We start from the raw sequence: 25,900 nt of genomic DNA on the forward strand, positions 1-25,900 counted from the left end.
TCATAAAATGCATTTCTCTCTTGTAATTCCTTTTTCTTTGTCTTTTCCTCTCACAGGCTTGCACTGGAATTGACAACATTGCAGAGGCAATCACTTTGTTAGAGCTTAATAACTGGGATTTAGTGGTAAGTTCATTATCTGTAGGCTTTGCTGTTTGACAGACAGCCTCAGTTCATCTAGAGTACAAGTTAATTTTGTTATGGCCAAATTATTTCTTCATCTTACCCTGAATCAAACATCTTCATCCTCAATGTAGCCTTAGAGCTGTAGTAGTAGTAATAATAATAATAATAATAATAATAATAACAATAATAATACATTTTATTTAAATGTACCTTTTTCGACACTAAAGGACACATACAGGGATACGTTAGACATTAAAAGCAGCACAAAAAACATTGCTGTGTGTGAGAGAAATAATGCGTTGTGCCAAGTTTGTAATACCTCACGATGAGTCTGAAAAACATGAGCCCTTTACTGTGCACTACATACAGGAAGAAGTCTATATTTAGACCGATGCTGGCAGCAGCAGTCCAAGCAGTGGTAGGACAGAGTGGGGCCTGGACCCACTGCTCCTGTAAATCTGATGACTTGCAGTTCTTTTGCAGTAGCTGGTAGTTTTTGTAAACATTGACAAAACAAATATGCTTGTGTGATTGTGCATACTGGGTGTGGGTGGTGTAGTAAAAAAAAAAAAATCAAAATTTAAGGGATTCTCCTGAGCTGTGTTTTCCCCAGGATATTGTTTTTATATTATAGCAGAGTAGGAAATTGTTCAATCCACCCAGATCCTGATGCATCTCATCTTGTGATCATTAGTAAATGGCAGGCTGAACAATTTATGCATTCATTAATATTGCCTTTATTCGGTGCAGCCTCTAGCTCACCCAGTAAGAGTGTTCGCGCCCTGTTGGCTGAGTCCTGCAGCGGCCAGGGTTTAAATCCGACCTGCGGCCCTTTGCTGCGTGTCATCCCCCATCTCTCTCTCCCTTTCATGTCTATCCACTGTCTCTCTGCAATAAAGGGAAAAGCCCCCAAAAAAATAATCTTCAAAAAAAAATATTGCCTTTATTCAATAAAAAAGAATAGGGGATATTATTATGCCAACGCATAAGAACTTACTTTATGTTGGTGGTTTTTCAGTGAAGAATAGTCAGTGTTCGAGGGAAATCCTATCAATTGTGCATTCAAACAAAAGCTCAATGCAAAGCTGACCGTGGTTTCTGTCATGTTTGTCCTTTCAGCTGTCTTTGTCCTGATCAGTCAGCCTGCTTGAATATTCCATCATTCTCTCTCACATTTAGTTAGGTTTAGTCTGAAACCTCTCAGCCAGCTAACATAACAGACCTTTTGACAAACATTATGTTACAGGATCAACCAAAATATAGTAATTTTGGCCTGGTTACATGTGGACTGGCTAGTTGTTCCAGTCAGTCACTTTTGCACACAGTAATCTGTCGTCATGTAGATCCCTTTTCCTAAGAAATGAAAACAAACATAATTAAGTGCCTGGTTTTTGAAATACTGTTGTAAGACATTGTGTAAGTGGCATTATCAGACTTTTATGATGTGGTGCCACAATGTTGATTCAAAAGTTTATTTTTTTTAAATGATCTTTTGTGCATTGTGGAAGTTTATAATTTTGGTGAAATTTCACCTAATAAAGTAGTCCTAGTCTTGTTCATAGGGGATTCTGAATGACTGGTTAGCAGCATGTCCGCTTAAAGCACATGTAAATGATTATGCTACAATTTATAAAGTTGTGTCTTGGCATAAAAAAATACCTTCCATGGCCACATGCAGGTATCTTAGTTACTGTCCAGATACTTGTCTAGAAATACAGTATATGCTGCAATATCTGCCAGTCTCTTCAAGACATGCTCCGCATGTATTGGCTGTTATTCCATGTTTTGTCATGCTGCAGTTTACTGATTAAAGATGTTATGGGTTGAACTTCTCGGATCCCAATGCACAGTTAACTATCTTTTCTTAGCAAAAAGTTGGCCATTGATACAATACAGAACAAAAACAAAAACATTGCATTATATTATGTTGTAAAATTTACCTCCACTTTCATTACAGGCAGCCATCAACGGAGTGATACCACAGGAGAATGGGATCTTACAAAGGTAATAACCATGTTGCCACACATTTACTGTAAATCAGAGAAAGTTTATCACTTGGCCTTACAACACTAAACAAATGCTACCTGATCATGCATATCATATATGACTTTTCATTTAACTGCATTCTTCCTGTTGTTTAGTTAGATACAAATCCATAGCCAGCAAATAGTGCTAACGTAGAGGCTACTGAGTTGGAGCTTATTGCTCCAGCTATGGTTTCTATTCTGCTGGTTAATAGAGGAGTAGTATAAAAGACTCTGCAACTGCAAGGAAACTTTCTGCCAAGAGTGGAGTTGTACACCGTTTCTGAAAAGAAAAGGTTTCTTTAAGAGGCTGTGAGCCCTTCACTTTCCCTCAACGGTTAGTTTACACTCTTGAATGCACTGGGCTGATTTGAATCCACTCACACTAGAGATGTTCTGTTAAACCGTTTTATTTTGTGTACACACTTGTGTGTATGTGTGCGCATGCATGCATGTTCTTTAGTGTGTGGTTCAGGCCCTTGGGCCATGAGAATATTGCTGGTCTTTCTCAAGGGCACACATTGCTATGAATGGAGGCTGGCTGGCAGTCTGACTAGCAGCCAACACATTTACTAAGTGTCTGGCAATGGTAGGAGTAGGCTGGCGTTGCCCAGTAAACAGACTCTGATGACGGGACCTGAGCTGGAGCCAGTCGGACACTGCGCCAACCCTCCCATCGAAAATGCATTTCCTCTTCCCTTGTGTCCTCTTTAGTAAGCAGGTTGGGAATTTTAAGAAGCTTGTCTTGTTGATCAGTAACCAAAATTCCTCTTGGGAGTCAGAGCACCACAAATTATTTCCTGATAGAGCTTAAAAAAAAGCTCAACCCCTTGTTGAACTGGGTCACTGGTCTGACGGTTTGTCCGTGGGTGAAGGGCTCAGCAGTTCTGTCTTCTTTGGGACACCTCCTTGACTACAGGAGAACAGTACCGTGTGTGTCGGGCAGCATGGAACTACGCCCAAACAGCAACAACGGACAATTTAACGGCATTCACTGTTACTGTTCCAAGTTTAGGTTAAAGGTCACTCAGGATCTTTTTTTACTTTTTATTTTTTTTTTATTTTCTCAGATATTTTCAAGAAGTGCGTGTTCTTGGCGAGATTTCTTTTTCCTTTTTTGTATAGCATCTCTATATATCTACTCTCTAAATACAAGTAAAAAAGTAGATAAATAAAAGTAGTTGTCTGTCTGGTTCACTTTAGTGAAGATATATTTTGTTTGGAATACTATCTTACTAGTTTTCTGTAAATATGTTTCACATATTTACATGTACTCATGGTATGACTTCCTTTCTGTATTTTGCAAACCAGTTTCAAGCATTCAGATGGTTTTCAGATTTAATATCACAAAGAGGGATTAACCTGTCAAATCCATAAACTCGTGCAAAGGGTTTAAATCAAATAACTTGATGTCTGTGTGATCCATCCACACTTGGAAGATTATTTTTCTTAAATGTTGTCAGAATATTGAGTGATTTCAGTGCCTAATTATTAAATACTGGGTTACATTATTCAGTAACTATTCTCATTGTCCAGTTATAAGTTTAGGAAGATTTGGATCTTAAAATAATTGGTTAGTTTGTTACTTAAGTGGCTAGTGGAGGAGGCAGTTATAATGGGCTCCAATTTGGTCGGGTTCATTTCCCACCCTATTGGCCCATTCTGTACATAGAATTTTTGTGGCTGTTGACAGTTAACCTACGCCTCAGGACAGTGGTCTCTCTAATGTGGTTGGGCCAAATAAAATACAGCCTTTGTTAGAAAGCCTGAGCCTGGCACTCTGTCCTTGTGAGACAGTTGCTGCTTACACGTCAAGGAATAAAGGGCACACTTTGTTCTGGTTGGGGAGACAAAAAGACATTATTTACTGTGTTCTGTAAAACATGGGTTATACACTACACAAGCAGCAAAGGGAAAAGCTTGAAGGAGAGTAAAGTAGATATTGTAAGGGAGGATGGGAAGTAAAGCCATTTCTTGTCTAGTAGTGACCTCTGTTGGTTCTTGACCATCAGGTCACAGGCTAAAAACAAGAACAAAGATAGGTGTGATGTGACCACAAATATACAGAGATATTTGTTTCTGATAGCATCATCATTTCAAATGTCCACATTTTTCTATCCTTCATGATCTATAATGAGATTTTTATATAAGATATTATATAAAGATGGAGCATTTAATCTTCAAAACCCTCAATAACCTGTCACTTCTGTACAGTAACTTTTCCAGTGAGGCAAGCCAGTCCAGCATGTTCGGACCTCCTAGCCAATCAGAAGCAGCGGATGCAGCAGCAGGAGGTGCAATTCCTCCCACTTCGTCTTTGTCCTCCTCTCCTCCTTCGTCCTCAACTTCAGCTTTTTGCCCCGTCAACGTCTCCTCCCGACACATTGTAGAGCGTCAGCCCCGGATGCTCAACTTCAAGGTGGAGTACCGGCAGCGCACTGTAGAGCTGGTACTGGAGGAAGGCAGCACAGTCGGTGAGCCGCACACGCACACGCACACGCACACGCACAAGCACACACACACACACACACACGCACACACACGCACACACACACACACACAGACAGACAGACAGATAGATACACAGACAGATACACAGACAGATACACATACTGTACGCATACGTATAATACTCAACATTTCACACTGCCTCTTTGTGCATAATGTACACTTTCCTTTGCATGAATCTAATTTTACAGGAGAAATCAAACAAATCCTCGAGACAGAGCTTGGGGTTCCAGTGTCCAAAATGCAGCTCAAGGGATGGAAGTGTGGAGATGTATCCGATAGTGTGAGTTAACATAACTTATAAATGTTTGTCACAACAGACAAGTGAAAGAAAACTCAATGTAGCATCAAGAAAAGAAAGCCCTGTTGATGTGAGCTAAACACGTCTTTTATATGTTTTTTTTCCAGATTTTAGTTTCAAGCTTTAGAACATTAGCATGTGTTACATAGTTTTAATACTGTTATCCAAAACATCCTATAAAACCTTGTATATGTTCATATGAAGCATCTGTGACCAAGTGCAAATCCCACCACTGGTCTTCACAGCCTTTCTCAGGTCACCAAGCTCTAGCCAACATACCAAACAGGCCTGTTGCCTACCACACAGTCAGTATAACTATGTCATGTTCCTAAAAACAATATTTCAACTTCTAACCAAGTATTGTAGAGTAACAGGCTTCCCTCAAAATATTCACCAGGAGATACATGACGTATACAGCATGTAAGTATGTAGTGAACACAAATGTCTTTTCTTAACAAATTATCTCCACAAGCCATGAGTCCTTCCTAGTGAGTCCTTCCTAGTGACTTCCTATTTTGAAGTTGTATCTCTGTCTGTGTGTAATCAGACGGTGATGAGAAGTTTACACCTGCCCAAAAACAACAGCCTGTATGTCCTGACTCCCGACATCGCCCCTACTGCCAGCACCAGCAAAAACAGGTACTCAGCCCAGCATTCAGCACTCGCTGACTCTGCTTTTATTTGTAATTTTATAATGAATCCTCCTCCTCTTTCCATCCTGGTACACATCCACTGTATGAAATACTACTGGTAGTGGTATGAGCGTAGTTCTCAATAGTGAACACCAGGTGGCGGTCTACGTCAAGTTAAGGAGAAGATGGATTCCAAATCCAGCAGCAAACACAATTTTCTTTGGTATATTAAGAGACATTTGACCTGCTGGTACACATTAATTTTCTCACATTCATTGTGACATTTTCATAGGAAAACTGCAATCTCTCTTATGTAAATAATAATTTGTCCTCCCATCTTAGTTTCTTTCAGCCCGACATTGTTGCTTGCTAAAGGTTGTTTTGTATCGTACTCTTCATAGACTGTGTGTAAGATATCCACACTACACCTCTGTTATTTATTCAGTTTTTCTTTTTATCAAAACCCACCAGTCTGCCATGTTAGTGATAGTACCCAGTGACAAGAGATTTGTTGAGAAAGCTTCATTAAGCCTGGGTTATCCATCCAGAGATTGTTCTGTTCATTTCAGGGAATCCGTGGCAGTATTAGCAACCTTTCCTTCTGAAATGTCAGGCTGCTCATTGTCAAGCCAAAGCAGTAATACAATCACAGGTGGCAGCTGAAGATGTGATTGTCCTTTCATCAGGGTCGGGTAAACATTATCCAAAGAAATCATATTTCTCAATTCATTTCACCTGCATATTGAAGGGTGACCAAAGCCCTATTTATTGTAAATTTGAAGATTATAGCATTGGACTGGTAAAATAGATACAAACCCTAATTCTAATGAAGTCGGGACATTAAAAAACACAAATGGGAAAAAAAATACGGAAATAAATAAATAAATAAAAACAGAATACAATGATTTGCAAATCCTGTTCAACCTATATTCAATTGAATACAGTACAAAGACAATATATTTAAATGTTCAAACTGATAAACGTTATTGTTTTTTGCAAATATTCACTCATTTTGAATTTGATGCCTGCAACATGTTCCAAAAAGCTTTATACTTATGAAGGTAAATATGGCGCGAAAGGTGAGAGCTTGTAGAATACGATGTGAGAACATGCAGAACAAAAAATCTGAACTTGTATGTTAAAATTTGCAATTGCAAAAAATATTCGCACATATGTGATCTGAATTTGAAGTCACACAAAGAAAAAAAACAGAGCTTGTAAAAAAATCTGAACTTATATATATAAAATGTTCACCCACCTGTATTTTGAATGTGAAGTCGCAGACAAAATATTCACAAATGTGTAGATTGATAGATGCATGACAGCTGCAAGGGTGTAGTGCAACATTTACTTGTATAACAGTTTGACTGTTAAAAAGTGTTTAGATAATTAAAAGGTATTTATTGAGAAGAGGGCTGGCTGCTAGTTAGCTAACGCTAGCATGCTATTCCACCCAGCTTCCATGCTACATAAATAAGCCGGACAGAGTTGTCCCTCATCTGGTGATAGAAACCCTGCTTTTGCCGGCCGTTCTGTCGGCTCAGAGCCCCACAGTCTAAGTCCACAGGTACAAATTAGTTTTGCACCAAATATATTGTAAGAAGTGTTGCAAAAGTCGATGCGTGCAGACTCGCCCTGTGTGATGTGAAAGAGCACATAGGTGAAGTTACAGTGACAGATTCGAGAGGTTGTAATCACCGAGTTGTGTTTGTGATGGAAAATGAACCCGAATCTAAAAAAAGAGTAAATGTTGCACTACACGGTGGCAGTTGTCATTGTGTTCATGCAAATATCATTCTACACATTTGTGAATATTTTGTCTGTGACTTCACATTCAGAATACAGGTGTGTGAACATTTTATGAGTGCAAATTTCAATTTACAAGTTCAGATTTTTTTTACAAGCTCTCCTGTTTTTTTTCTTTGTGTGATTTCAAATTCAGATCATATGTGTGCAAATAATTTTTTGCAAGTTCAAATTTTATGTTTACAAATGCAAATTTTACAAGTGGAAATTTTAACATACACTTTCAAATTTTTTGTTCTGCAAGTTCTCACATTGTATTCTACAAGCTCTCACTTTTTGCATCATATTTACCTTCATATATACTGAACACAAATGGTATAAATAACTATACCATTTCTAATTGTTTGTGTTCAGTATATATATATATATATATATATATATATATAGTATTTTGATGAGCAGAATGGATTTAGAAATAACAAGCCTGTTTCGCTCTTATACATGCTTGCCTATAAATTTATGGAAGATGGGTGGATGCTGGTAGATTTTATAAGCAATCCAGACCTTGTGTAGTTTCTGAGTTGCTTGTATTGAAATCAGATATGTTTACTGACTGGTACACCTTTTGAAGTAACATAAGGTGATATCTTTTTTCCAACTCTTTTTGCAATGTATTGTAATTAAGGAACCTTATGTAGGCATGTGCTTGTGCGATGATATTAAATTGGGTTCTTTATTATACACGGATGACTTAATTTTACTGGTTTAATCAAAGCCTGTCCTGCAGAATATGTTGGAGTTGGGTTCCCTGTTGACTCTACTGGGAGAGCGCTAAGATTATTGAAAAGTAATTTAAGATAGCTAATTTTTCACCAATTGGCTCAACATAACCCTGAAATAATATTGTGTACAGATGAGCAACAATTGGAATGGCCTTTTAATTTTGAAGTTTGATAACTTTGTCTCATATGCCTGGAAAATAAGGCCAGATGTATTATTTGATTAGTAATTATTCTGATTCAGTAATTTCAGAATTTTGTTGTATATGATTTTTGATTTGATTGTGAAAGATGCTTAACTCGCTTCTCTATGTTTGGACTTTCTCTGCAAATGTATACGCAGCACTCCTGGCTTGTATGAATTTACGGTGACTTGTAGGCCCAATGCGTTCTTGGCGTAGTTATATGTATGACACAATAATAAAAATTTCCTTCTAATAACTAATGATATAATTTTTTTTACAGTTGTCAGTTAAAATGCTGGATGAAGACAATTTGATAATTGTTTTATGGAAGGACATCTTTTGGGTGTCACATTCTGCGATTACCAATTTTACAGGATCTCTCTGAATCATTTAAGTTTAATAAAACTGCCCATGTTATCAATATTTGAATCAGATAGAATCATAATAATGAATGTTTTGACATTTTTCTGTAACACTTCTCTTTACTACATTTCCTTTATTAGCCAAAGTTGTTTATAGTCTCACATATAATGGCCCTAGTTTGTTTAATGACAGTGGATTCTAAATTAAAATTTTACTGCAACTCTCCCCACATTTCTTTATGTTAGCCAAGCAAGCATCCACATGCCACCAGAACATTTGTAAAAGAAGTCATTTGGCAGTTTGCCGCTTTGCCTGCTAGTTAGGCTAAGTGGTAGTTATATTGTGTTGGCAGCTAATGGCCCTCATCTCCCCAGTCTTCCCTCCCTCGCCTCCTTCTTCTCACTCCCCCACTTACTGCTGTGTCTTTTTAGCAGCGCCGTTGCCATTTCTTCAAGTGTTATCGATATCATTTTGGGTGTCAGAAGCTCATTATTCTGTGTCAGCTATTTTGATGGAGGACAGTTGGGGCTGAATTGTGTGTGTGCGTGCGTGCGTGTGTACCCTGCTGTCATAGTGGGAGAGGAGAGGCGATCATAAAGTAGGAGGGGGAGCAGTCCCCTGTTGCGGGATCAGACAAGCTTGCAGTAGAAAATAAACTGTGGTCACACCATAAATCCACAGTAAGTGCAGTGTGTACAAAGTTGTTGCAGTAGACAGAGCTCAGTGCCAGTAGGGCCTCAACCAAACGTTTTGTAGGTAGGGAAGCACACATTATCACAGTCATGTGTCTTGATGTGGGTTTAGTGAACTCATCCGTTCTGGTACCAGTACCACTAACTACTTCTGTGCAATTATTGAAAACAAAATGATCATGCTAATATTACAGCCCCAGTTAATTACATATGAACAAGTGTTCCAAAAAACACATTCAGCATTGCTCAAAGTAGAGTCTGTTACACACATTGTCTCTATATTGTCTCTTTGTTACAATAAATTAAATCAATATTGATTCTTTTGTCATTCTGGTGGCACGGCTTCTAATATATGAGAAACGGCATGGCATCTGGACTTGCTTATAGAATTGAAGAACTATCTCCAAGAGACAGGCTATGGTGCCCATGCCTTTAAAACTTCGCCACTGTAACTTGGATGGTTATTTTTGTATTATACAGTATACACTGAGTTTTAAGAATTTATACTGTTTTAAAATTAAGAAAATAAACACTACTCACCCGTATCGGGCTAAGATGAGGTGCTGGAGCTACAGACTATAAAACTAATGGGAAAGGTTTCAAGTCTGTGGAAAAATGTATTTAATTCAGCAAGCTTTCGGTCAGAGGCTTGTAGCCAGTGAATGCAGCAGCACAAAAGGTAAAATATCATCACTTAATTAGCCTTAATGCAGAACGCTTGTTTCAGTCAGCTTGCTAAATTAAATTACATTTTTGCACAGACTTGAGTGTGAGGATGCTTTTTTCTCTCCAAGATTTTAAACTGTAGCATGTCATCTTAATGATCACTTGATCTATCAATGCCATTCCTTCCAAATATACTAATAAAATAAATTAATAAATCAACTTTGTTTGCTATTTCGTAGTTGCAGTCTAAAAAGACATTCATCCCCCCAAATTTAATTTCACAATTTTTATTTGCTTCAAATTGTTGCTGAGTAAAAATGCAAATGTCCCATAAATGGTAATATCCCTTGCAATTACTTTGTAGAGCTTGGCTCATGCAGCTCACACACCTAAACCGAACCGACTGATTAAATAGTTCTGCACTGTCATTATGATCCCGCTGAGTAAACTCCTCTTAGTTGTCTTGTTTGATTAGAAATAAATCTTGAGGCTTTGGAAGATTTTCCTTTGAGCACCAATCCATCTCAGGTAGTTATTTAGTTAGCGATGTGATGTGCACTTAGTACTGCAGTATCAAAGCCCGGTCTGAATAAGGTTTTTCTCTGTGGCCATGTTGATGACTGCCTGTGAATACAAGAGGGTGTTGAGGAGGACCTAATCTCTTACATAAATGATGAAGGGCTGATGAATATTTCAATGGAGCCTGTTTCCTTCCTCAGGAAGCATGTTTGCCAAGGAGAGGTTATTTTAATTTGAACTCTCAAAGAAATTTGAAATAGCAAAAATGATTCATTAGGTTTTGTGTGTTTTTTATTGCGTCTTTGTACCCCCCTCCACCTCTCCGCCTGTGTGTCAGTTATCCAGTAAATGAAGCAGATTCACAGATGCTTTGGGTAAGATAGCTAGATAGCTAGCTAGCTAGCTAGCTAAAGCAGCCCTTGTGGGAAGTGTCTAACTGTTAGCATGCTGATTGACTTTGGGACAAGATGGCAGACCAAAACAGAGCAGAGCCTCAACGGTTTGGCATCCTTCTGCTTTGTTGTGGATGCAAACTGTGGAGGAGGTAAGAATACCTTGTGTGTACTTCATGACCCCTCTGTACGTATCAGGAGGAGACAACTCTCCTGGTCAGTGTGTTTTTATGTATTTGTTTGTCTCTTAGCAGATGAAACCTACATGATGGTAGTGAGTATATGTCTGTGTGTGTGTGTGTGTGTGTGTGTGTGTGTGTGTGTGTGTGTGTGTGTGTTTGTATGGGTATTTGTGTTTTGCAGGCACAAGCCACAATTTGTGTGTGTCTGTGTGTCTGGCAGTGCTAGTTTAATAAGGTCTAGAGTCTGCTCTGTGCCATGGGGACTCACAGCTTAGGCGATGGGCTTACCTCAGAATGAAACCAATCTGTTTAGCCTGCTCTTCTACCCTGCAAAACGCTCCATTTTCTCTGTCCATAAAGTTAAATGACATTTTCCTCCCGGCACCCTTATGCCATTTCAAGTACCTCCAGAGATGTTGCAGGCCGACCTGGATGTCACGAGTGTGTGTGTTAAGTGAGAAAAAGACCTCTGAAGGCAGAAGCAAACACTGAGACATCCTCATTTACACCCCCATACTGCTTGAAGGGTCTGCTTCTATCAGAAGACAGCTGCTTTGAAAACATCAGTGGTGAAAGCGAGACAAAAGGATATTAGACATGAAACATTCGTGTTTTGTTTATATGTCAACCAGAAGGCCTTTACAGACAGATGGGACATTTCCCTATGATTGGCTTTGATATTTTCAGTAGCTATTTTTGTACTACAGAGCCCAACAAGTGATCTGGTTTTTCAAAGTAAATCTTTGATTATTTGGAGGATTATTTGTTTGGCTTTTATTACCAGGACAGATTAAGTTAGGAAAGTTGGAAAGAGAAGGGTATAACATGCAGCAAATGGCTGCAGGTTGGAACCAAACCAGCAGCCATTGCGACAAGGACTAAACCTCTGCTCATAGGGCGCAAGCTTAACCAGGTAAAGGTAACCAGATGCCCCTTCAAAGTAAATCTTGAAAAGAACTCCAAATGCACCAAATGGCTAGTCAGTCTGCCATAAATGACTGATAAGATGTTCCTTCTTTGCTTGGAAGGACAGAGTATCACTTCCACTCCGTTTACCCTCTATCTCTGTCTATTTAGGAGTCTAGCTGCCTGCCAGCACTACCTCGGGACTGTGTCCAAACATAATCATGATATTAGCTAGATCCTTATTTATGTGTCCCTACCCCTTTCCATTTCTCTCTCTCGCTCTCTCCCACTTTCTCACTCACTCCATCTCACACACACACATGCACTCTCATCCTTCTGCTCAGCCCTAATACATATGCATCCATCTTTCCCACTCCACACATTTCCAATCTTCCCCAGTTAGCTACAACAAACATTACATTTACATATTGATTTCGTAGTTTTAGTCAATGTAAATATGCTGTCATTACAGTAAATTTGAGCTTCTGTTAACATAAGCTCGTCCAGATCTGTGCAGATTAAGGGTGTGATTGCATAATTAATGTGTGCGCTACATATTAATTCCCCCATCCTCTCTTTCTCTCAACTCTTCCTCCTCTCCTTGGGTTCTGAGCCCTGATTAAGTGCCTGCTTCGGCCCTTAAGCCTCCCATTGATATTCAGCCTCACAGACCCAGCGTTTGCTCAAAACGCTACTTAACCTCACAGCTTATTGTAAATGAAGCTTCCAAAAGTTGATTCCCCCACCTCCTCCTCTCTACGTGAAGCACACAAAGTGTCTGCGTTTGCATCATTCACAGCGTCTCTGTCACAGCTGTAAGCTGCTGAGCGAGCTATGGTGCAAGTCCAGAAAGTCTGACCCTTCAGGGCCTCTTGGACAGACTGTCTTCACTGCTCACAATATAATCAGCATATGACATCCACTGTGAGAGTGTAAACCAGACCAGTGGTTACCTGTAAACAGCTTTTATGTGTCTTTTTGTATGCCCACCAGTAAATGTTGTTTATGGTTTGAGAAAAATAAAATTATTAAAATTAATTAATTATTAAAAATGTATTGTAATTTTTAACATGGTGTTACAACTGATAGATTGATTAATAGATTTGATTGTTTAGGTGTTCAATTATTCATGAAGTTGGACAGAAGGGATAGAATGGTTTGTCATGTTCTCAATCGCTACTTTCAAATCTTTTCAATACAGCATGATGTTCATTTAGTAAATTACGATCCTGTTTATTTTAAAATGGACGATAAAGCAGGGATGCTTCAGGGGCGTAGTTACACACTGACCTGTCAATCTTGACAGAGGTTTGGCAATGTGTAACCATGGCACTGTGTGCATTAAAATTGCAGTGAACTTGTTTTTGGTCATCCATGTTTTTGTTTTAAACCATGACCCTCTCACCATGTTTTGACCTCATCAAAGGTAACTGCTGGTAACGTAAGGGAAATTTAGAAAAATACAATACATGCAGATTAATGGCCGAAGTACCCGGAGGTCCGTGTCCACTTAATGGCTCACTTTAGAAGGATTAATAGTCGACGACTTTTACCCCTTTAAGCACTTAGTCTAGCACAGAGACATTGCAACATAAACGACACAGCTTAGCCGTGTCATCCTCCTCAGCTCCACCATCTCGTCAAAATTCGTCACATCCGGTTGTGCAACTTTTAGTACATAAGCCTGTAATTGACATAAACAGATATGACTAATAATTGACTCTAATCACTATACAGTCAAGTTTCACAAGCTAGACCGGGGCAGTACTGTAGTCAGGGTGGAAAATTAGCACCCGCCATCAGCCAATGGCGGGTACTTTTACAAAGTGGCGGGTGGCTTTGCCTTGTATACCAGCCATAGTGGCGGGTGGAGTGGTTCTCAGTGCTAGTCCGTGACATCGGTTTAAAAAAATGTAGCAACATATCCCCGGTGTTAGGAGGCCCACCGCAGAGACAGCAGTAGCTGAGGGCTAAGTAAAGAAAAAGAAAAGGTAGCTTACTTTTTGAACAAGTGGGGCATTGTGGCAAAGGGAAAACAACGGAATGGTTAGCCTACTAGGATTGGGCGATGTCCCCTAAATTGGCAGTTGATCAGACATACATTTAAATGTCCTCTGTAAATAGACAGTAATACATGCTACCGTTGTTAGGGGCAGTACATTACAACTTGACCTACTTTTACTTAACTGCAGTGCCGTAAAGTCTTGACTCAATCAGATCTTTGTGATCTGCGTAGCAGCAGTACAGTGGGACATTTAACAGAGCAACAACAATAACCAGGTAAAGGTAACCAGATGCCCCTTCAAAGTAAATATACCATCATTACTGAGATTAAACTACATTATTGGTTACATTTGCACTGAATAACGTATTCAATAAACAAAAAAAACTCTTGCAGCGCACATGAACAGATGCGCAATATTAGCTCACAGATAAAATAGCACCCTCGTGAATTAGCCTCCTGTTGCCAACGTATATTCATAAATCCTACGTAACATCGTCAGCAGACTTACTTGTTGATGCACGCACACAGTAGTATCCATAAAGTAAGTCCAATGAGGGGATAAAGGAAAATGTGACGTTAACACCTTTTCTCTCTCAGCCAATGATACGACAATGATATATCGTCCATTGGCACAACCCTATAGCCTACCTTACAGACGACCAGTCCCTGCACTCATTGTCAAACCTACTCGTCTTAAGAAAATGCAAACAATTTTTTCGTTAGAGAAACAACTAACCTTAAATTAGAGGCAATGAAAGACCACAAGTCATCCAAGGCTCATATCAAGTGCACTGCCATACAAAGATGGTACCCCAGGAGCAGAGTGTGGCAATAATGGCACATTTGTTTCACATAACCTTTTATTTGCTTATAAATAATAAAATATGTATTTATAATACAAAATAATGTATTGAAGAAATTTTAAATATGCTAGTGCACTTTCTTTTATAAATTTGAATTCTGGAAAAAGTGGCTGGTAAAATTGGGCATCCACCAGCCACTGTTAATTTCCCATCCTGACTGCAGTAATACAGCAGTAATTTATTAACGCTAAAAAAAAAACCCAAAAAATCAACAACCTTACCAAACCCTGCAGATGCGGTCATTTTGGGCTACTGTGTGTCACAGTAAAATCTTGCTTAAAGGCATCTTTAGGGTTTGCAGTATGGAAGGTGCTGAAAGCTCTCTTGGGTTTATTTCAAAATAGCAGCCAGGTTTGTTAGCAATAAGGCAGATTGATGCAGGTGGTCATGGCTGTGGTAGCCTGCTGTGCTGAGCGCAGCTCTGGCCAGGCTTGTTAAGACACAACCAGTGAAGTGGGCTACACCCCCCCCAGAGGAGGTGCCCACCTCCCTGTGGGCCAGCAGGTTACCACTAGTTGACATGTTTCAACTTGCCTTTGCTTCACTGAGTGGCTCTTAGTGATAATGTTTGTTTTTCTGTGTCACCTTCTTTTCAAGTCATTATTCGGCTTTGCATCTTTTGCATATTCCTTTCCTGATTCAATGTATTTTTTTTAATCTCCTACTGTGTTCATTCTTTTTTTTTCTTTTTTTTAAGAATCTTTTGGGCATTTTCAGCCTTTATTTTGATAGGACTGCAGAAGACATGAATGGGGACAGAGAGGGGGGAATGACATGCAGCAAAGGGCCGCAGGTCATAGTCGAACCCAGACCCGCTGCGTTGAGGAGTAAACCTCTATCTATACACCACACACACCACACACACACACACACACACACACACACACACACACACACACACACACACACACACAGTGGCTTGAGAAAGTTTACGCACCATGGCTTAAGCTGATTGAAAAGAGGAATGAAAAAACATCTTTTGGAAATAATGCCTTAATTAAAAAAAAATTGGAAAATCCAACCTATTAAGGACACCCCTATGTTAAATTCCCATAGAGGCAGGCACATTTTTATTTTTAAAGGCCAGTTATTTCATGGAACCAAGGATACTATGCATCCTGATAAAGTTCCTTTGGCCTTTTTAATTAAATTAACCCCACATCATCACGTACCCTTCACCATACCTAGAGATAGGTATGGGGAACATTTCATAAGATCAAATCTCAATGCAAATCAAACCAGCTATTAGGCTAAATAGCGCCATGCCAATCTCTAGATATAGTGAAGGGTATGTGATGATATGGAGTTAGTTTAATTCCAAAGGCCAAAGGAACTTTATCAGGATGCATAGTATCCTGGATCCATGAAATAACTGGCTTTTAGAAATAAAAAAAATGTGCCTGCCTCTATGGGAATTTAACATAGGGGTGTGTATCCTTATGACCCCTGTATTTTAAGGAAGAACATTATTTACAATACATTATTTATTCACAAAGAAAATTGGTGTCCTTAAAAAGTTGAGTTTCTTAAATGTTTTTAATTAAGGCATTAAGATCAATTTCCAAAAGATGTTTTTTTTATTCCTCTTTTTAATCAACTTAAGCTTGGGTGTGTAAACTTTCTCAAGCCACTGTATATATGGGCAACCGCTCTACCTACTGAGCTATGAGCTATCCGTGCGCCCCTACTGTGTTCACTCCTGTTTCTTTTACTTGTTTCCCTTTCTCATTTAGTGATCTCCAAGAGTCGTTAACCCAGAACTTCCTGCTGGTCATCAGCCACCGCGAGGCCCAGAGGGACTACAGTCTCAACTTCCCTGGCTCCAGAACCATACAGGAGGTATGACACCAGCATGCACGCAGACACAGACCACCACAAGACACCAGAAAGTCACCTTATATACCCAGACAAACACAAAAGCTCTCAGCAACTCACCCACTTACTCTTTCATACATAATATTATTGTACCTGATTCTGGTTTCCCATAACACAGCTTTCATTCCATTTGCCAAACATTGCTAGTCTATCTCAGCCATCGATTCATTATTCATCACAAATGATCACATTTCCGAGCACATAATTACTCTCACAGCTGCGGTCTGGTACAACCCCCTCTTTTTCTCCCCACTCCCCCTACACTGCGTCTTTCTCCCTTTCTCTCAGCAGTCTAGGAGGCGGTTTAAATACTCAACATTGTTTGATCTAAGCATGCTGGCGCAATGGAAGAGACAGAGTTCCATTCAATTTCCTCATCAGAAACTAAATGGTAGATTCGGCAGTTTATGAAATATTTATAGTAACTCATACTGGATCCAGTGTAAAGGCAGTACACCTCGCTGTCCATTGGTTATTACTATCACAGCTGCAAATGAATTAAAGGTTGAAGAGCATGAACTAAATGTGTGTGCTTGCTTGCCTATGTAGATGAGTAAGTGTGTGTGTGTGTGTGTGTGTGTGTGTGTGTGTGTGTGTGTGTGTGTGTGTGTGTGTGTGTGTGTGTGTGTGTGTGTGTGTGTGTGTGTGTGTGTGTGTGTGTGTGTGTGTGTGTGTGTGTGTGTGTGTGTGTGTGTGTGTGTGTGTGTCGATGTTTGGCCCCATGCAAGTTCAAATCAACACACACACACACATACATTACTTCCCTGTACTGCCCTGTACTGTCCTGCTCTAACCCCCCCGTGCAGAGGGAGACCTGAGCAGGCGTAATTTGTTATTCACAGTGGGTAGCTTGCTGTCACAGGTGAGGGGAAATAAGCTCCCCAAAGACTGATCAGGTAAGATAGAGAAGTCCCATTATTCATTTAACCTCAGGTGTTAAGTAATGATCATTTTCACTAAATATCTGGAATTTAAAATATCAGTTTTTAGCAGTTTTAATTTCTGTGGCAACTTTACATAATTTTGAGTTCCTGTTTTTCAGTTTGTTTTTCATCTTTTATGGTCTCCATGTTTTACAGCCAGCTTAGTATTTACTTTTAAGCTGTAATGAATGAGTTCTTTGCTCACTGCAGCAACTGGCTCCTTGGTGCGGGTGAAGATTACACTAAAAATAATCAGGCTACTAGCAGTGCTTGTAATGGTGCTAATTGAAGAGATTATTACAACCAACAACTGAACTGGAGGAGGCAGCTTGCCGCCCTGGTTTTCTTCCTCTCCTCCTTCGCTCTTTCCTTTTTCTCCTCCCTCCGTCATCTCTCCCTTCTTCTCTCACCCTCTTCTCAGGCAGATGGTTTTGATGAGCACCCACTGTGAACCTTAAGTGTTTCTGCTGGGATTACAAACACTGGGGAGGGGTCCCTGCAGTGTGGGAGGGGGGAACCATGGACACAGAAAGGAGGCAAAGGACTGTTGACTTGGTGGGGGGGCTGTAAGAGGCCGTAGGGGATGGATAAGGGACAATGTGGGCTTAAACAGGCCTCCATGTCGTGGTCTTTTCCTTACGCATGCTTGTCTTTAGGCATCTCAAGGCCCCCTGCAGTGAAAATGAGGCCCAGAACTTTAACCTGCATAGATCTGGACTCAGTTTGCCCCATGTTGGCCATGCTCTTTATATATTTACTCTTTAGCCAGGGAACGGGCGTCTTCCTTTTTTTATTACTGTAATGTGTTAGGAAATAAGTCATTAAACACGCTACGTAGGGAATGATTCAAAAGGTTCAGTAGCCAGTGTGGAGAGCTACAGATGCAACAACAGGCAGTAAATGCAGTTAAATAGTAGTTATTGATGACTTCACATTGCTTTTTGAGCATTTGTGATATTCATGAAAAATGGCGAGTAGTTTGGTTGGGATTTTTTGGGATAAAAACAATAATAAAAGACCCAAACAAAAGGGGGAGTATTTCTGTCATCATAAGAAGACTTAAGAATGCAACAAAGAAGTAACACCATATTCAGCCAGACTCCTTTTTCTGCTTATACTGTGTCCACTCACAGACACATATGGACTCCACTACAGAGCACCTTTCTCTCCCCATTCTCTTTTTTGTCTTAGCTGAAGACTAGCCGATGGTCCCTGCTTGTGCATATCAATAGGGATAGAGTCCTATCTTCTTGTTTGTCTTTGCCAAAGGCTCTGGCTTTGCCTTGTGGCTCTCAGGGAACTGCCCTTGCCCCTCCCTTTCTATTCCTTCATTCTCCATCTCTCTCACCCAGTGTCCCTTCTCTACCTTCTTTCTTCTCCATCTCTAGAGTGCAGTGCTGTGTAGACTCTGATTGGCATTACCAGACAAGAGTGTGGGGGTAAGTTGCTGGCTAGCTTCTAAGCTAAGCTGGAGAGCAAATGTTTGCCAGGGAAGTATAGGGTAGAATAGGGATGGCTGCTGGTTTCGGGTAGTCCGTGACCAGACCAGTTGTCCTGGGGATTTCCTTCCTCTACTGCCCCCCGGGGCTGGGCCTGGCCCCCATCTCTACTCCGCAGCTGGGAGACATATAGGAACCAAATGCAGACAGAGCTACAGAGCTGAGAAAAGGAAGGTTGGATCCAAAAAGGAATGAAAGAAAGGCATCTGGTGCCTAGGGGAGATGAAGAAAGAGAGAGAGAGAGAGCTTGTGACTGTTTAACGGAAACCTTTCCTTCTCTTTGATTTGCTTCCAGCCAGGGATTACAGGCAATTGGCATTTACAATGATTGGATCATTAATTTTGCCGTGAGGCGTATTGCCCAGCAGCTCAGCACCATGGCCAGTCTAGCTAATGTTGTATATAACTGGCTCGCACCCCCCGCCTCATCTCAACTCGAACAGCAACGCACAAATCAGTAGCGTTGTATTTGTTACTAAGACTTTGATTTAAATCCTGTTCTGCTCTGTTAAAGGCATTTCCTTTACATTTTAGCTTCTGTATGTCAGGCTGATGGATACTTTTCATCATTGGTGCCATGTTATGCTCCTTAAAATAAACTGCTCAATGTCATATAATTACATTCCAACAATACTTCATTGTTTTAAGTCAAACTGGTTTAATCTAATAAATGTAAGTACAATTTGCTGTCTAAAATTAGTTACTCACGGATAGTCCCGGATTAAATATAGTTGTTTTTATTTGTTGCAGTCTAACTTATCAGTGAGATGGCTGTTGTGGCAGACAGGGGGCAGCATTAGACAGTATTGCTCCTTCTATGCTGGCTGCTCTGGCCAAAACAGGCTTTGTGAAGGAGGGCTGCAACAAAAACTTTGGCTACCTGCAGAAGCTATGGCAAGGCATTGTGTCACCCCATTGTTCAGTTGCTTTATGTTCTAAATTACTTTTTTGATATGGTTTCCTCAGATTCTCATAATATCCTTAAACTTTTCATATGCTCAGAGAAGATCTGTGTGAGTGACGCCAGATTCTGGCGGAATAGTTTCAGGTGGGCAGGCCGGGTGTGTGTAGCTGTGTTTTCTTTCTCTATTGAAGGTTGTCCTCTGCCAGTCTACCAGTCACCAGCCTGTCTCCACTCTCCTCTTCCTCCACCACCTCTCACCTTCATTCTCTCTGTGGTGGGCATTCGTTTGTTGTTTCTCTGATGCTGCTTTAACCTCTGACTGCAGCCTCTTCATTACTAGTGTTTATGCCTCTCCTTTCTTCCCTTTTCTACTCTATTCATCGGCTGGCCAGCCGGTCAGTCAAATCCCTGTAGTCCGGCTGGTCAAACATAGATATTACACTCTGTAATAACACTGGCCACCCGCTCTGACCCCAGCCTGCTATCCTGGCCATGGCTCTTCTTCATAAGGATAAGCACCGAGCAGTGTGGTGTGGGATTTACGATAGAAAGACAAAGGAGGGACTGTGCCACTCATTTATTATTGTTCTTTTATTTGTTTCGCAGCTTGTTTGTACAGCAAATTGCTTTGCTGTGCCAGGCACAGCACAAATACAGTATTATTTCTTTGAGAGATTAATAACATAGAATATTTACTGTTGCCTTGATAAAGGAATACATTCAGTTTTAAATATAATAATTTCTGCAAGCAGCCTGTTGAATGTTTGTTCCTTCAGATAGCCACGCATGTACAGATAATGGTGCAAAGTGTAGTCATATTAGAGTGTTAAGATTGAAAGCGCCAAGGCAAAGTCTGCCCCTGCAGTCTTCTTAGCTCAGTGTTTTGAAGCTGCTTTCCTGCTTTGCCTTACATTGGCTTTGACTTTGTGTTTGTTGCGTATTTAAGTTTCCACCTCCATGACCAGCAGCCCTGCATATGCCCAAGGATCCTTCTCTCTTCAGTGCTTTTTACAAAGACAGGATTTGACCTGTGTGTAGAAGGATCTTTCCTCCACAATTGACAGTTTTCTCAGCATCAGTGTCCAGCCCTGCGGGCCTGATGGGCAGAATTCTGCTAAACAAATGCTCTAAAATCCACGGCCGCCAGCGTTCAGACGCCGACAAGGCTTTGATCACCTTCGGCTGGCGCACATCAGGCTGGCGTTAGGGCTTTAAACCAACAACCCACTGGACGGTGTAACACGGCGCTCGGTGAGACAGGCGCTGCTGGCTGCTAACTGTTTAAAAGCACGGAATGTTATTAAGTGATGCAGATACTGCGTCTGCGCATGAATGGGAAAAGAGAAATACTGTTCATTTCAGAGCGTGGGGCTGTTGTTGCTGGGCATTAGCTGTGGCATCTGAAGAATGCTGATAACACTGGCTGTCTTTTTTTTATTTTTTTCTACTCCTTTCTTCTTTGGACTCATCTCTTCCTCCATTCTCTGCCTCCATCCTAGTTTTTCCTCATGCTGCTGAATAGAGGATACTTTGATGTCGCCCTTGCTATAATTTATAACATTGTATTTACTGTTAAATTAATCATGGAAATAGTTTCCACTTCTAGTTTTTAATATGAAATAATAATGAAAGAATGAGATATATATATATATATATATATATATATATATATATATATAGTTGAGCTGTCTGTAATGTTTTTTGCATTTTATCTTTTTGTGTCACTACTGTTGTGCTGTTTTTGTACTTTAAATATACACTTCAACAATTGTATCTTGCCTTTGTTTGCAGGTGAAGAGGAACGTTTCAGACTTAACTAACATCCCTGTCCGGCATCAACAGTGGGAAGGATGGCCCGTGTCAGCGTCCGATGACTCTGTAAGAAGCACAGGCACACAAAAACACAATCTAAAATCTAACACTTGTTACCCAGACTTGCTATAACAGTTCTATAGGAAGAAAAAAAAAATGTAACTTTTCTGTGAGTTGTAAATGCTGCCTATACCCTCTGCCCTCTGATTCTTGGAACCAAGACAGCCTTATCAAAGATAATTAAAAGTTGCGCCCAAATTAAAGCCTGTGGTTCACAGATTATTGATTTACGTTATCTCAAAACTAATAATGGAAACTTTTCCACACTATGTACGCCATCCCAAAACCATCTGTCAGAAGCATGAGAGTAAGATGTTGAAGCTAATTAAGATGTCAAAGACGGTTCTCATCCTGTGTCCTCTATCTGTGGACATTAAAGCTCACATCATTGAGTCCCGCTGACCTCTCCCGTCCCAGGGTCGCTCTTCCCAGCCATTCACCCGGCACACAGTCAAGCTGATCAGAAGCAGCCCTCATACAGAACCTCCAAGAACCTCTGACCCCTTTTGTCTCACCCCTTCTTTGACAGCCTATGTGTTCCCATGCTAATTGTGCGGGATGGTTTATCATGCTACATTGAGGAGCTGTTGTGCACACATTCTTGTGTTAACCCCTACCTATCGTTTTCCTTTTAGATCTATGTGATTGTTGTTTGGTTTGGAGTATTGGTATTGACTTTGTTTCTTTTTTTTCAAGTGTTATCATGTGTCCAAAGCTAGAACTGGCTCTACTGTAACAACTACGCTACATACAGTATGTTCTATTCATTTGTGGTAGTGTACATTTGGGATTAATAGAGAAACCTGTTTTCTATACACAGATAGTCGGTTCTGTATGTCAATCATTATTCATGTTTCAAAAACTCAAAGTGAAAGAACAATAACTGCACCTATATTTATTACTCAAAGTGAAGCTTTTAAGATGAACAGTGAAAGCAAATACATTACACCATTAATGTGCCTAAAAGGGCAAAGGACAAAAGGTTATGCATCCTTTCAATACAAGAGATTGTTTGCTTTATTTTGTTCCATTTCAGCTCAGAGCAGACAGTTGTAAAGCCGGTAACCACCAAACAAACCATACCGCTATGATGCAGATTTATCATTGTTAGCATTTTCTTTGTAGACATCCAGTTATGGGATCAGTTAACAGCCTGGAATTGCTACAGAAATACAAATCTTAGTTTAAATCTGAAAGCACATTGTGGGCATGTGGCTCAATGATTGACCTCAGTGTTGTGCTCATGTGTTATGGCACCACATGACTTACTTTCCATTTGGCAACCACAACCTGCAGCGTTATGACTTTGCTGTTAACACTCATGGAGGAAGAGAGCTAACCACAGACATTTCTAAAAACCATGTTCAGGAAATTGGTGTGTCCAGCTGCAATAGTTTGTTGTCAAGAGTTTGTAGTTCAAAAACAGAAAGGGATAGGAACGATTAACATGTTTTCAGTGATTAATTACGTTTTTGTGAGTTTTGGAAAATCAGCAATGCACACATTTGTGAATTTTATCACTAGATAGGCCCTACCAATCTCTATGTAATGTTAAGTAAGGATAAGGTCAAATACAATTTTTTACCTTTGCATTTTTGTGATCTGCATTCTGATTATTAGTGAACCTTAGCTTGGCCCCCCAAGTTAGCTGTGGATATGATTGCCAGGGATCATGAATTGATTGCTGCTCATTGTGCCATTATAGGCCCAGTTGGCACCTGGCTAACACACATCTGCAGCGTCTGTGTTTCCTGGATGAGGAGATATTAAAAAGCACAGAGACAGAAGTGTAATAATGGCCTCTGCTCTAGCCACAGCCCTCTTATTGAAACGCCTGAAGGTATTAACAGAAAAAGCCCAGGGCTTGGCTGGCCTAGCTGGTGGGTAGAAAGCCAGTGTTAGTGTCTAGCTCATTAGCCCAGTCTCATCTCCCAGGGTTTGGGCCAATAAACTTGGCAGCCAGAGACCCTAGAATACGTTTAGCTCTGCACACTAGCCCGCTTTCAGTGGAATTGATTACTACTTAACTCGTCTTTGCATTTAAGTGTGTGATATAACCTGCTTGCCTTTTTGTTTGTGTGTGTGCATATTTGCAATTGCGTGTTTGGAAATGTACCTTTCTTGTGTTACACACTGTGTCTAGGGCTTGGTATAAAACTGTAATACTTTTTGAGAAACCAACTGAACAGGGAAATAGCCGTTGAATGTTTTGGGAAAACTTTTCCTCAGTGTTTAGGTCATACATTTCCTTTTGCATTCCAGTTTTTAAATTGTACTGTATTTTATTTAGGGGAAGTTCACAAAATTAGACATTGAAGTAGTATTTAACATGATCTAAGGTTTCTATCTTGCAATAATTTTTTTTTTTCTTGTGTTTTAGACTTTTGGATTTAAGTGTTATTTTTAGGTCAGTGTGGTGTTTTATCGACCCCAGTATCAAAACAACAATAGCCAGCACTAACTCTGACAATGCCAGTGTAGTTGCCTCTAGCACGAATGCTGCAGCAGTTCAGTTGGTAGTTGCTTGTTGAATTCTCAGACAGGTTGGTTTCTGCAGTTGCTGCATTAAAGAGTCACAAGTAGCACAAATATGTTCCTGATATAGTTAATCTATTTGAGCAACTTGTTCAGAGTATCTATGTCAACTGTCAGTTGTTTTGTGTTTGGAGGAAGAGATATTTGAGTGGTGGCATTGTTTGTTAATGTATTGTTAGAGCATAGGAAATTATTTTGTTAGAAATTAGAAATTCTCAGCTTTCGGGGAACCTAGTAGTTATGTGTTTACGTCACCCACCCTGATACTGTCCACTCAATATGTTTCATTGTTTATTGTGCTCTGTATTAGTCAAGGTCTTATGGAGAGTTGAAATTGGATCAGGATGGATAATGCTCAAGTAACACTGGACAACAGATCAGTTCATTCAGTGTGCTGTGTTATTGTATGTCATGTTAGACGAAGGATGTTGAATGTAAAAGGAAGTGGCACAGAGTGTATTTGAAGCAGTAGCAATGTGAGGTGATGCTCATTTCTAGCAAGCAGATTGTGTTGACCTGGGTCACATACTGGTTTGACATAATTGTCAGTGTTTATGCAGAGGATAGAAATCACAACACTGTAAAAACCATTAACTGCACCATTAGTTTATCTCCTACAATGCAACCCTCAAATGTGGCTGCTAATGTTAACGCCTTTCTCTTGTTAAACTATCCAAAATTGTCCCGGAATAATGTCATTGTTTCACACATGATAGTGCACCTCTTTCAGCAATTTGAGTTTTTCTTACGTACTTTTTTAGGTCCCATTATTTAAATGTTTCTCAAAGATCCATCAGAAGACAGTTTATAGTATTTGCCAGAGTAGCCAAGCAGAGGAACATGTAGAGAAGCACACAGTTTTTTGTCTGTGTCATCAGATTTACTGCATCACAACGTTGATAGTACTAGAAAAGTCCTCAGTCAGGAAAAAAACCCCATTGAACTGTTGTTAAAACTTGATGGAATTAATTTGACTCCCAAGTAGATTAAACCAAATACTTTGCGCATACCATGTTCTAGCTCAGCCTTCCAGTTTCTACTGATTCTTGTGGCTTTGGCAAAGCTTATTTCAGCAGTGCTCAAGATGATGACTAGAGCTTTTGGCAACAGTCGATTTGAGAGGGCAACTGGACATTAACTTCCTAGGGCTGTTTGAAATACACAGATTGAGCCTCTCCCCCTGCTTACTCCGTTGCCTTTCTTCTAATATTCCTTTGCCCAAACTGTACAGCATGGAGAGTTTCCAGACAGGCCTCGTCTCATTGGAGCTGTTTTGATCTTTCCTCCACACCTGTGTGAGTGATTGACAGCCAGTGGAACATCCTTATTGCATCTCCTCAACCCCCACCACCACCCACCGTTCTTTCTAGCCAGTAATTGCTGACATTTATGCAGTGTTTCTTG

At 40.1% G+C, this 25,900-nt stretch overlaps 1 protein-coding gene across 2 annotated transcripts in view; it reads left to right on the forward strand.

The window, feature by feature from the left end:
* faf1 (Fas (TNFRSF6) associated factor 1) overlaps positions 1 to 25,900 on the forward strand; it is a 64,440-nt gene that overhangs the window by 2,658 nt on the left and 35,882 nt on the right. For both annotated transcript variants that reach the window (XR_004333306.1, XM_032524788.1), the window contains exons 2-8: positions 57 to 125; positions 2,083 to 2,129; positions 4,364 to 4,623; positions 4,849 to 4,940; positions 5,506 to 5,597; positions 16,622 to 16,727; positions 21,881 to 21,967. Coding sequence is in view for 1 of the 2 variants with exons in the window: in XM_032524788.1 (XP_032380679.1) it covers positions 57 to 125; positions 2,083 to 2,129; positions 4,364 to 4,623; positions 4,849 to 4,940; positions 5,506 to 5,597; positions 16,622 to 16,727; positions 21,881 to 21,967 (753 nt within the window). In the remaining variant the exon portion in view is untranslated. The remainder of the gene's footprint in view (positions 1 to 56; positions 126 to 2,082; positions 2,130 to 4,363; positions 4,624 to 4,848; positions 4,941 to 5,505; positions 5,598 to 16,621; positions 16,728 to 21,880; positions 21,968 to 25,900) is intronic.

Source organism: Etheostoma spectabile, chromosome 9 (assembly GCF_008692095.1).
Source record: "Etheostoma spectabile isolate EspeVRDwgs_2016 chromosome 9, UIUC_Espe_1.0, whole genome shotgun sequence".
In the NCBI taxonomy this organism is placed as follows: Eukaryota; Metazoa; Chordata; class Actinopteri; order Perciformes; family Percidae; genus Etheostoma; species Etheostoma spectabile.